This window comes from Lupinus angustifolius, chromosome LG01, assembly GCF_001865875.1.
Source record: "Lupinus angustifolius cultivar Tanjil chromosome LG01, LupAngTanjil_v1.0, whole genome shotgun sequence".
Lineage (NCBI taxonomy): Eukaryota > Viridiplantae > Streptophyta > Magnoliopsida > Fabales > Fabaceae > Lupinus > Lupinus angustifolius.
The window spans coordinates 24,638,270-24,651,787 of NC_032009.1; the positions used below are offsets into that span (position 1 = coordinate 24,638,270).

Here is a 13,518-nt window from a genome sequence, read left to right on the forward strand (position 1 = left end):
GCCACGTAAATTTTTCGATTTAATAAGTATATACTTTTTACATTATCGACAAATCATCCACCATTAATTTATTAATCATCTTTGACTCTTAATTTATTAGTCATGGATGATATGCTGATAGTGTAAAAAACACTTCACTATCAGTGCACAGATTTTAAACTCAAAAGATATAACTCATTCAATGCATTATCCAACATCCAATATTTATTTATATTACTTTTATTTCATAGTTAGTGATATTAAAATATGAATGTTGGATGATGTGATGATACTGTGAAAATCTCTTAAATCGTAAGCCTATACATTTTTTCTTTATTTTGTTTGGTACAACTAACTTATGTTTTTACTCTCTCCTAACAAATATTATTCTCATTGATCAAACTCTTTATCTTTACCAACGAGTATTGTTTCAAGTGGTACATGTTTAATTCCCCTTAAGCAATGTCTTGAGTTTGAGTATTGTGAATGAAAAAATGTCTGCTGGAAGAGTTAGTTCTACATACCTATGATATTTCCAGCTCGGACAGAATTGTCTTTAATATATCTTACATTAATAACTTAATATCATATTATTTTAAGAGTTTAATATCTACATACTAGTTATTATTTATCATTAATGTGTTGTTAATATCCTTAAATAAAAATAATATGATTAAATATTAGATATATTGATATGTAAACATTCTTATATTAACTATGTATAATCATTAAAATATCGTTTTAAATCATAGGATCTAGTTAAAATTATGCTTATAATCAGATTTATTGGAACACTAGTAAATTGGACTCCATCTTCTTTCAACGGATCCAAAATATGATAAATCCGACTCTATACACCTAAATATGATATAAAAGGATGGAATACAACACCACCACTTTTATTTGTATTATCTACTATTAGGACAAACTATTTGTTTTTTAAATGGTGTAAATAAAAATAGATTGTAATATAAATATATTATTAGTGTAAAAGTTTATAAACATCCAATATATATCTATCATTTTTTGGTATTACTTTTTTCTGAAGAGTAATGATAATTAAATATAAATAGTGAATGATACAATGATAATGTATAAAACTTATATTGTTAGTGGATACATTTTTCTTATAAAAATATTAATTATTTTATTTATATTAAATTTTCAATATTAATTTATACATACATAATATTTAATCTCATCATTATACAATTTAATTAATAAATCACTAATAAAATTGTTGTATCAATATATCAATCCTCTCAATGATTTAGTGTATCATACTATAGTGTAAGACTTTACTTTTTTTATTCTATTTTCTTTTTAATGTACAGCACACAAGTTAATAAAGTTGGAATTGTTCTTCACAATTTGGAATGTGTATATAGTTATTTAAAAACATTCCACGGGTCAATCAGGCAAATAGGATTATTTATAGAGAATATTATTTAGAATAGTTAGGAATATCCTTATGAGTTAACTCATTATGAGTTTATGATTATCTCCTTACAATAATTATTGAGAATTAAACTTTTAACTTTTTAACCTATTACAATATTTCGTTTCCATGACTTTTTCTTTTAGTTTATTAATTATTTTATAATATTAGAAATTAGAAATAAAACAATTTTCTTTTATTTGAGGTCATGACCACATATCAAGCATAAGATCTAGCTCATGCAGTAGTTGATCACACTTAGAGATGGTCAACCTAACTAAATAAAGGATGACAGTGAGAAGATATAACTCAATCAACATCTACAGAACCACAAATCTCCGTTACAAGACTATCATGCTTCTAAACAACAAGACTATAATGTTGTCTGAATAATGCATATCTTTGCTATAAAGATGAACAACGCTTGACATGGATAAAACAACACATGTTTGTCTAGGAGAGATCCGACAGGACAAAACAACTTGTCATAATTACAACATCTACCAAAGAATATAGTATGTTTCAACCATCTATAAACAGAGGAAACCCTTCATAACAAAGTTATCTTTCAACAACTTTATATATTGATATAATATATTTAATTTTTAAAACTATATATGGATAGATGTTTTTGTATATCAAATTAAAATAGTTTACATATCGTACAACCCATAGAGAATCAACTTAGTAAAACAATATACATTGATCCGTTTTATTTAAAAATAGAACATGAAGAGTTTAATTTTATTTGCATTTTTGTGTTCGTTTATATATATGCATCTGATTGTTTTTCCTTTAAGAATACTAGTGTGTATAGGTACTTCGTGTCTGCCAATTAATATTGTATGATATTATGTATTTAATTTTATATATTTACTTTTTAGAATTAGAATGTATTAATTTGTTGTGTTCGGTGTACTTTATATTATAATTTTGTGTTTATTATAATGTTCAATTTAAGGTAAAAAAAAATGTGATTAATTAATATGTTGGAAGTGATTATTTAGAATTATATAGTTTTTTTGTAAAAATCAAATAATGTTAAGGATAAAATAGGAAGTGGAAATTAGACAATGATAAAAGTTACACCATATTTTTTATTTATACATAGTATATATAGTATAAATATATTCAAGTTTAATGTATATGTATTAGTAGTTTAAACTTTACATTGTCCATATCATCACATAAATGATGGATGTATACATAATATGAAAAGAAAAATTAATTGTCAATATGCACAAACTATTTTTCCTACAACAGTTCTATATAGAAAAATAATATATTTTCTTACAAAAATTCATACATCATAAAAAATAAAATAATATGTAAGAAAATAATATTTTGTTTAACAATAATTAATCCATTTTTTTAATTTGAGTTCCGTGCTGCTCGCCACTCCCTGAGGCCAAGGACGGGGTCGAACCGTCATTCCAGGATTTGCAGTCCGATACATTTCCATTATGTTACCCAGCCAAACAAATAACACCTCATGTGCCAAAGTCAAACAGTTGTTCTTCCTTCCACGCTCCCTCTTTTTCTACGTATGCGGTGACGGGCGAAGCACTCTATATGACCGGCGGCGGGTTACCAGAGAAGAGGGGATAACTTCTTTCTCCCTTGCCTTGCTCCATTTTCCTTTTCTGATTGAAAGTTGCAAGCCACTCCACTTCACTTTATTATGGTATAAGATGACTGATAGGATAACTTATAGAATGATATATCATTATTCTTCTATATAATGGTAATAAAGCTTCTCTTTTTTGTAATCTTTCATATATTAATTATTACAAAATATATAAATATATACTTAAACTTGAAAATTAGTTTAAAACCCGTAAATACCAGCTACTTGTATGAATACCCATGAATAGGTATGGGTATGAGAACGGGTAAAAGCCAGATTGTCATCGCTGAAGCAATATTTACACCATCCATCTTTTATGTAGTAAACCACACAGCCAGTTTAAATCAAATGAAATCTGGTGAAGAAACCAGCAAAGGTAAATGGATAGAATTCATGAAGAAGTAACACATAACAAAGTCCAAATTCATTTGACTTATTATTTCATCCAAATAACTCAATAAATCTGAGTTTCAGAACAGCCCGTATTTTCAGTGAAGTTCAGAGTCAGATTTCAATATTAGAAGTACAATTTATCAAACTAAGTTTTCAATTCTAAAAAAAATGGCAGTTCATGGCTTCCAGCACAAGTAACCAAAGGCAACCCTATGAAGACAGCACCTTCTCCACTTCAGCTGACACTTCTTTGGGAGGTTTCTCAGCATGAAGATTCGCAACAATGTTCTTCTTCGCATAGTAATTAATAACCTGCATGCCAATTGCACAGTTTTTAATTAAGCACCATCAAACAAAGTTCAAAAAAATTTACAAAACCAGATGAACAAGGAAGGTTGTCTTCAAATAACTAGAATAAACATTATTGACGATTCAATCAAGCATAACCAACAAAATTTGCATCACATTATGGACGTTTCGGAATTATACCGGTTCAGTTTGCTTGTGAAATGCCTCCAGTCTTGACTTAAGAACAGCTGCAGTGTCATCCTTGCGCTGGATAAGAGGTTCACCAGTAACCTGAGGTAAAGTAAAAGATTTTAATAAAAACCAGCAGTGCCCTCAAAACCAAAAAGTGTTCAGCTTTGTTATAAATAGGTTTCAAAAGACTCATAAATGATACAATCCCTCTAGGTATAAACCATGCTTAAGTTATTAACATATTGCAGGGTCAAACAGAAAAGAACTAATAAATAAAGATGAAAACTTACATCATCAGTCCCAGGAACCTTTGGGGGAGCAAATTTTGTATGGTAGCTTCTGCCACTGGATGGGTGCATCCAGCGACCAGTGATTCGCTCTTCAAGGATTGCATCATCAACTGCGAAATTGAGCACCTTATCAATTTTGACTCCCTGCTTTTGCAGCATCTCATCCAGCTGTAAAGAAAGAAAAGGTACTTCATTGTATGCAAAAGAACAGCAGATAAAAAAAATGCTGATTATCCAGTGATTCTGTTTTTACACACACAGTTCAATCTTTCAAACAAAAGAAACTCACTGAGTAGCTTATTTGTCAGATAACGTAATACCTTCTGTGCTTGGACCACAGTTCTGGGAAAACCATCAAGAATGAAACCTTTCTGACATGATGGTTTTTTCACAGCTTCATCTATAATGCCAACAACCAAGTCATCAGAAACAAGTTCTCCCTGAAAAATCATAATATAAGGTCAGGTTAGCAAACCCTAGGGAAGTAAACTAGAGTAAAACAGCAAAGCCAAGACTCTGTACAAAACTCTTACATTCTCCATAGCTTCTTTAGCCTTAATACCAAGAGGGGTTTTAGCAGCCACCGCTGCTCTTAACATATCGCCAGTAGCTAAGTGGCATAAGCAGTACTCATCCTTTATGAGTGGTGATTGGGTGCCTTTTCCAGATCCAGGTGGGCCTGCATTAACAAATTTTCAATTTAATACTCCACTTCGACATCTAAATCTATTTCAAATGACAAATATATAATATAAATTAGACATTGTTGCAAGATACTTAGTGCAATACAAAGGAATAACATAATACAAATCTAAGAGCTACTGACCATTTTAACAGGAGCTATCACAACACAAAATACAGGTTCAATTTGAAAGTTTTGGTGTTGTGCTTTGCTGATTCTATTTTGAAAACATAAAGCATCATAACTTGTGTGATGCTTTATGTTAGGAAAGAACCATACTGGAAGAGAGTTCTCATTTAAATTAGGAATACATGCATTAAATTTTCCACCCTAACTCGTGTGACATAAAGAGGATCAACTTGAAATTTAAATGAAGCAATTTAATTCGTGCTTACATTCTTGTCTTGCAAATGGAAAGGGTGGCACACAAAAAAGTGATTGTAGGATGCATTCAGTCACAAAGCATGTACTCTAACCTAGAGTATTCCAAGTGATAACCAAACAAATATAAAGTCATTGGGAAGTAATCAACAGCACTCAGTTGAAACCAAATATAAAAGAAATCACCCCAGACAGATGTATTTATATGGACTAATTTCATCATACCAAGTATCCTTCCAACACAGTTCACAGACAAATCTGCAAACTAGAATTGCTATAGGAAGTTGAAAACAGTTAACTAGTTTATCTGACCAAACAATAATAAATTATTCATGACCAATGCACAAAATTAGCCAATAATAATTTACCAGAAGAGTAAACTTAGACAAGTGAAGTCAGGTATGTTATATTTGCTATAAAAATATAAAGCCTATAATGTAAATAGTTACATATGAATAATGACAAGTAAAATATGAGAACGACACAAGAAAAAAAGGTGAAAATATTACATATTGTGCTACCTGTACCATGACAATTACTATATAAAAAGATAATAGCACGAACTACTTTGAACAGAGAATGAACCTCTAAGAAATGGATATGCACAGATTCACCATTATTCAAAACAGTTCAGAGGCAACACAAATGACAGCTTGATGAGAGGTCATGTGGGCTTCAAGTCAAGGAATGACTCTAAAGCATGAAACGAACAATTACAACAACCAAGAACACGCTTTTTCCCACCAGGTGGGGGTCATGAGGTCGACTATATAGATCAAATGACATCAGATTGTTCTATCGTAATCATGTCTATAGACAAACGATTGATCTGTTGCCATCTAAATCCATAAGACCAACAACTACATGCTCCTAATATCACTCATCTGAAAATCATTTCATCCATTAAAAAAATAAAAGAAATGTGAAAAAAGAAACATAACGAAATATTCATAAACCAGTGCCCGACTCTAAAGACTGGGTACCCTTTACCCGATCCACTGTCCTTAGTGTCACTCCTAGAGATCTTCGCATATGCCTCACAGACCTACAACAAAATACTACATTCTTTTCTAAAATGAGCGTAACACCAACTTTCTCTTTAATGCATTAATTTCTAATCTCATAATTTTCTAGTTTGTCTACTCATATTCATCCATTGAACACAAAACATAACAAACGATTCATAAAGCAGCAAAGGATAATGTAATTCATTTTCTTCTTCTTCTCCAGAACTGTATCTCCATCCTCAGTTATAGAACTAAAATTATTCAATTAAACATTTTTTTCACAATTGGACACATCGTGGAATCACAAAGGAAACCCTAATAACCTAAACAACATTGCAAAGCACAAAACATCATAAAAATGGTGTTAGAATTTACGGATCTGAAGTATGAGTGAGGATAAGAAAATGAAAAAGTGGATACCAATAAGAATGAGACGCTTGTCAGGTTTGGAGGAACACTTGAAACGACGAAGAAGCTCAGACAAGAGATCCAGAGAGGTAACATCTTCCAAGTTAGGTGATGTTGCAGCCATTGTTACTCTTCAAAGAGGGTTATGGTTTTTGTGGAAGAGAAAGAATGAGGTGTGAGAAAGAATGAATGAATAAATGGATGAATTTATTGGGACGGTAATGTGGTATTGGTCGCAATTGGTAATCTCGATTTTCCTTTTTGGGATCTGCAACGCTTCAAACTCAACTCAGTCGCCTCTCCGCACGTTCCTTTCACTTTCTTACCCTTCTAGATACCAAACCACCATCACTCCTTTTTTACTTTCGTTCTATACAACAAACAACTTCATAAAATATAGGAGAAAAACATGTATTCACATGTAGAATAAAGATTTTTTTATAGAGTAAATTACATTATACCATTGAGTTTTAGCAAAATTATACAAACTATCTCTCAATTAAAATACATCTCCTGAGTTTTAACGAAATGACGTAAAAGAAATACTAATAGATATTAATTTTTAAAATATATGTGCATATTATTAAAATAAAAAAATTAAGAAACTTAGACTTTATTATTCTTAGTCATTATAGCCATCAAAGAAAGGAAAATAAAGTGAGAGAGTGAAAAAACAAAAAATTGTATAAACTTCGTCACATCTCAAAAAGATATTTTAAACTAATTAAAATCTATTCACTTTAAGAATGGCAAAATAACATAAAATAATGTTTGTACCACATCTTATTTCAAATATTTTTTTTTCTAAAATAAAATTTTGGATTGAAATGGCATAAAAGAAATATTAAATTAATGTTTTTTAATTATATTTATTATTTTTAATTAAGTATGATTATCTTTTGTTATATTTTAAAACAAAAATATTAATTATTAAAATATATATGCATATACTTAAAATAAAAAAGTAATTAAGAAATTTGGCTTTATTATTCTTGGTCATCCTAGCCATTAAAGAAAGGAAGATAAAGTGAGAGAGTGAAAAAACAAAAAACTTGTCTAAATTTTATCACATCTCACAAAGATATTTTAAAATAATTAAAATTTATTCATTTTAAGAAGAATAAAATAATATAAACTAATGTTTATACCACATCCAATTTCAAATAATTTTTTCTAGAATAAAAATTGGATTGTAATGCCATAAAAGAAATATTAAACTAATAAACTTTTTAATTGTATTTATTCTTTTTAATAAAGTATGATTATCTTTTGTTATATTTTAAAACAAAGATATTAAATATTAAAATATATATGCATATATTTACAATAAAAAAGGAGTAAAACTTGACTTTATTGCTATTGGTCATCAAGGCCATCAAAGAAATGAAGATGAAGTGCCATAGTGAAAAAACATAAATTTGTCTAAACTTCGTCCCATCCAAAATGATATTTTAGAATAATTAAAATCTATTTACTTTAAGAAGGGTAAGCAACATAAACTAATGTTTACTATGTCCAATTTTAAATATATACTTTTTTTCTAAAATAAAAAATTGGATTGAAATGACATCAAATAAATATTAAATTAATAACAACATAAACTAATGTTTAGTATGTCCAATTTCAAATATATACTTTAATATGAAAGAGGAGAAAGATGTAGAATTGATATCAAGAATTTTATGTGATTTCTCATTAATTATTGATAGAAGCAATAAGCCCCTTTATAATAGCAATACACACGTGCCTTGTAAAGTAAGTAACAGAAAAGGCAGGCCCAACTACTTCTAACTGATCTAATTCAACATGTGCTTAATTAGTGAAAGAGCTTTGCTGCAAAACAGAATTAATCATTCTTGATGCAATGGACCATTTATCAGTTTGGCAATATGCATAAGTTGCAGAATCTTGAAGCTTTAACAGGACTGCTGAGTCTTGAAGCTTTAATAATATTTCAGCCTTAGCATTAGCTTAATACCTATCTGCAATAATAAACATTCAACTCTACATGAAATTCATTAGCCCCCCTTAAGCTGGAGAGTGAATATTTTTCACTCCCAGCTTGGGAAGAAGATAGTTAAAAACAGATGGATCTAGTGGTTTAGTCAATATATCAGTAGTTTGTTGTGTGGATGTGATAGGGAGTAAATGATAGAGCTTGCTTTGTAAACGTTCCCGTACCACATGCCAATCAATTTCTATGTGTTTGGTACGTTCATGGAACATGGGGTTAGCTGTTATATATCGAGCTGAGTTGTTATCACAGTAAAGTAAAGTTGGTTCTTTGTAAGGAACTTTGAAATCAATTAATAAGTATGTGAGCCATTGCACTTCACAAGATGCTATGGCTAAAGCACGGTATTCAACTTCAGAGGATGAGCGTGAAACTGTATTTTGTTTCTTGGATTTCCAAGATAGAAGAGAATTTCCCAGAAAGATACAAAAACCAGAGATGGATTTTCTGGTGTCAGGGTATGCTGTCCAATCCAAGTCAGTGAAACCCTTTAATTTTAAAATTGAATTGCAAGGATAGAACAAACCTTGGCCAGGAGTACCTTTAATGTATCGCAAGACTCTTGTCATGGCCTTGTAGTGATTCATGGTAGGATTAGCCATGAATTGGCTTAACTATTGGATGGAGAAGCTTAAATCAGGGCGAGTGTTGGTTAGGTACAAGAGTCTACCAACCAATTGCCTATATAAAGCAGGATCAGTGTAGGAGCTGCTGTCATTTTGAGAGAGGCGAGTAGACTTCACCATTAGTGTAGGCACTGGTTTTGAGTGAAGAAATCATGTATCTGAAAGTAAATCCAGTGCATACTTACTTTGGCACAAGGTGATGCCATCTGAATGTTGGTTGACTTTGAGACCAAGGAAGTATTTCAAGTTTCCAAGGTCTTTAATTTGGAAGTGTTGATGTAGGTGTGTTTTTACAAGGTTAATTTCATGAATATCATTGCCAACAAGTATTAAGTCATCCACATATATTAACAAAACAGTAAACAAGGTATCATGTGTCTTGGTAAAAAGTGAGTGATCATGATGAGATTGTGTGTAACCCACAGAAATCAAAGCATTAGATAGTTTGGCAAACTATTGTCTACTAGCTTGTTTTAAACCATATAGTGATTTGTTTAATTTGCAAATGAGATTAGGTGTAGAGCTTTGAATTCCTTGAGGTAATGTCATATAGACTTCCTCATCCAAATCACCATGTAAAAAGACATTGTTAATGTCAAGTTGGTGTAAGAACCATCCTTTACAAGCTGCAATTGCCAATAGCAGCCTTACTGTGGTTCATTTAATAACAGGAGCAAAAGTATCATAAAAATCTAGGCCCTCTGTTTGAGTATATCCCTTGGCCACAAGTCTGGCCTTGTACCTTTCGATGGTGCCATAAGAATTAAATTTTAGCTTATAGACCCACTTTGACCCAATGGCTTGCTTATTGGGTGGTAGAGGCATACGAGTCCAAGTTTAGTTCTGTTCTAGTGCTGCAAGTTCGACTTTCATGGCTTTAATCCAATTTTCAGATTGAATGGCCTATTTATAAGTCTTTGGTTCAATGTTGGTTGAGATGGATAAGGTATAATGGAGGTTAGTGGTGGATAGGGAATGGTAAGATAGAACCTTGTGCATGGGGTTTTTGATGGAAGAGTTAGTGGTGTGGTTGTGTTTAGTTAAGAGATTGCAGTCGTAATCTCTAAGGTAGGTAGGTGGTTGGGTGGATCTATGTGATCTTCTAGTAGGTTGAATGGGTGGATCTATGTGGTTCGATGAATCTATAGTGAAAGGGGATGTTGGTATTTCAGGTGTAGGGTTAGTAGAGGTAGTAGGCATTTCTGGTGAGGTATGTTGAGATGGAATGGTGGGCTGATGAATAGGATGATTAAGGATTGAAAAATGGTTTAAGCTTAGTTAATTATTCAGTATTTGAGGTTCATGATGTTGCATATAAGGGAACACATGCTCATAAAAAACAACATTCCTAGAGATGGAAATGTTTCTAGTGAGTAAGTCATAAATGATAAAGCCTTTTGTTCCTCGTTTGTAGCCAAGAAATATACATTTCTTGGCCCTAGGTTCCAGCTTGGTTCTATTGGAGGTTAAGGTAGAGGCAAAACATAGGCTGCTAAAGACCTTCAAGTGATTGATGTCTGGTTGTTTGTTAAAAAGTAATTGGAATGGTGATCTGAAGTTTAATGTTTGGCTAGGTAACCTATTAATAATGTGAACAACAAGCATTGCTGCATAACCCCAAAATAAATTAGGCAAATTAGATTGAAACAAGAGAGATCTAGTGGTATTTAAGATATGCATATGCTTTCTCTCAACAATGGCATTTTGTTGGGGTGTTTCCACACAAGTGGTTTGGTGAAGAATACCTAATTGAGCATAAAATTCAGGCATAGCAAATTCAAGCCCATTATCAGTCCTAATGATTTTAATTTTGCAATTGAATTGAACAAATATCATTTTTGTAAAATCCTTGACAAGCTGCTTAGTCTGACTTTTAGCTAACATAAGAAATATCCAAGTGTGTCTTGTGAAGCCAACTATTATGGTGAGAAAGTACTTATGACCATGAATGGTAGGGACACTAAGAGGTCCCCAAATATCCATATGGATTACCTCAAAGGGGTGAGTAGTGTGTGTAAGGCTGTGAGGGAAGGGGAGCTTGGTTTGTTTGGCCAAGTGACAGTATTCACAAACTTTATTTGAATCAAAATGCATATAAGGAAAAGATTTACACATGTTTTTGAGGACATTATGTGAGGGATGCCCCAACCTAAAATGCCAAAGATCAAAACAAGATATGTTATGTTTTTCTATAGAACTAATGGTGTGTGAGGTTCTGTCTGATTGTTGATCATGTTGTCTCAATATGTAGAGATTGTTGTGGACAAGTATGACCAATCATCCTCAAGGAAATTGTATCCTGGATAAGACAAGAAACCTTATCAAAGACTAACTTGCATTGAAGGGAACAAGCAAGTCTATGAATGGATATTAGATTGTATTTTAAACCAGGTATATACAAAACATTAAAAGGAGTAATGTTCTTGTTAAGTTTAATGGTTCCTGATTGTGTAACAATGATAGTTGTGTTATTAGGCAATTTCACATGTATTGATTTTATAGTCTTGTGTTCAGTGAAGTTATTAAAATTGTTTGTCACATGGTCGGTAGCCCCACTATCTAAAATCCAAGACTGTTTGTTAAGGGAATTACCTGAGATAACATCATCTTCTTGATCACTACAGTCATGGCTGAATTGATTTATCATGTGTTCAGGGTTGAAACTTAGCTGAGCTTGCTGAGATTGATCTCTCTCAATAGATTCCTTAGACTCCTTGTTGCTCTGCCCATTATCAACAATTTGGTTTGATTGAATGTTGCTAATCATGTCAGTCCCCTTTGACTTGAATTTGAAATTTGGGGGAAACTCATGCTTGAAATAACATGTCTCTATAGTGTGTCCTTCTTTACCATAGAAGGTGCAAATCTTGTTGTTTGATGATGCATACCCTTTTCCAAAATTGCTAGTTCCAGTTCCTTGAAACTTTCTTGGTCCTTTATTGTTGAAATTCATGTTTTTCTTTCCATTGGTTTTGTTGAATTGTGGCTTCCAAGGCTGATTTGAGTTGAAATTGTTAATTGCAACCTTGTTTTCTCCATAGCTTGTTCCCTCTGGTGGCCTTTCTTGCTGGATGACCAATGAGAATACCTTATTAATCGATGGTAGTGACTCCATTAAAAGAATATGTGCCTTAACATTATCATATTGATCATTAAGGCCCTTTAACAGGCATGTCAGATATTCTGACTCCATATAGTTCATGATTATCTTCAAGAACTTGCAACTACACTTAATGCTGCAAATGCAGGTGGGCATAGGTCTTAGGGATTCAAGTTCATCCCAAAGTGTTTTAAGATCAGTGAAGTAAGCAGATACACTCTTGTCCCCTTGTTTTATGGAGTGTATTTCTTGAAGGAGGTCAGAAAATCTAGAATGGTCACCCTTTGAGAACCTTTCTCTAAGTTCATGCCAAAGGTCTTTGGCACTATCTATGTTGATGGTGCTTTGAGCTATTTGTTGTGTCAAGTATCTTATGATCCATGATACAACCATATTGTTACAGCTTTCCCAAGCATCATATATTGGATCACTTTTTTGTGGTGTTGTAAGTGTGCTAGTCACGAACTTGAACTTATTTTTTGAGATTAGTGCCCTCCTCATGGCTTTGCTCAAAGAGTGGTAGTTATTTCCATCAAGGGGGTGAGAAACAAGAATGAAACCTGAATTTTCTCTAGGGTGAAGATAGTAGGGGCTGGATGGATTTTGTATGATGTCCATGTTGAGTTGTGATTGTTGACTCTCTCCTGATTCTGCATCCATTGTTTCTGATGTACAATGAAGTGGTTTTGATGCAGAATTTGTGAGATTTTGGAAGGTTGGTATACAAGAATGATTCTTGCAGTAGAGCTCTCAGATTGAGAGCTCTGATACCATAATATGAAAGAGGAGAAAGATGTAGAATTAATGTGAAGAATTTTATGTGATTTTTCATTAATTATTGATAGAAGTAATAAGCCCCTTTATAGTAGCAGTACACACGTGCCTTGTAAAGTAAGTAACAGAAAAGGCAGGCCCAACTACTTCTAACTGATCTAATTCAACATGTGCTTAATTGGTGAAAGAGTTTTGGTGCAAAACAAAATCAGATGCAATGGACCATTTACCAGTTTGTGCAATATGCATAAGTTGCGGAGTCTTGAAGCTTTAGCAGGACAATTGAGTCTTGAAGCTTTAATAATATTTCAGCCTTAAC

General features: G+C 32.3%; 2 protein-coding genes across 2 annotated transcripts; both read right to left on the reverse strand.

The window, feature by feature from the left end:
* Positions 3,454-6,891, reverse strand: LOC109357937 (adenylate kinase 4-like). The gene is made up of 6 exons (XM_019601994.1): positions 6,698-6,891; positions 4,741-4,886; positions 4,528-4,647; positions 4,208-4,375; positions 3,927-4,016; positions 3,454-3,749 (listed from the first exon to the last, which is right to left on the reverse strand). The coding sequence occupies exons 1-6, from the start codon at positions 6,807-6,809 to the stop codon at positions 3,648-3,650; spliced, it is 738 nt and encodes a 245-aa protein (XP_019457539.1). The 5' UTR covers positions 6,810-6,891; the 3' UTR covers positions 3,454-3,647.
* Positions 11,556-13,085, reverse strand: LOC109325298. Its single transcript, XM_019557616.1, has one exon. The coding sequence runs from the start codon at positions 13,083-13,085 to the stop codon at positions 11,556-11,558; it is 1,530 nt and encodes a 509-aa protein (XP_019413161.1).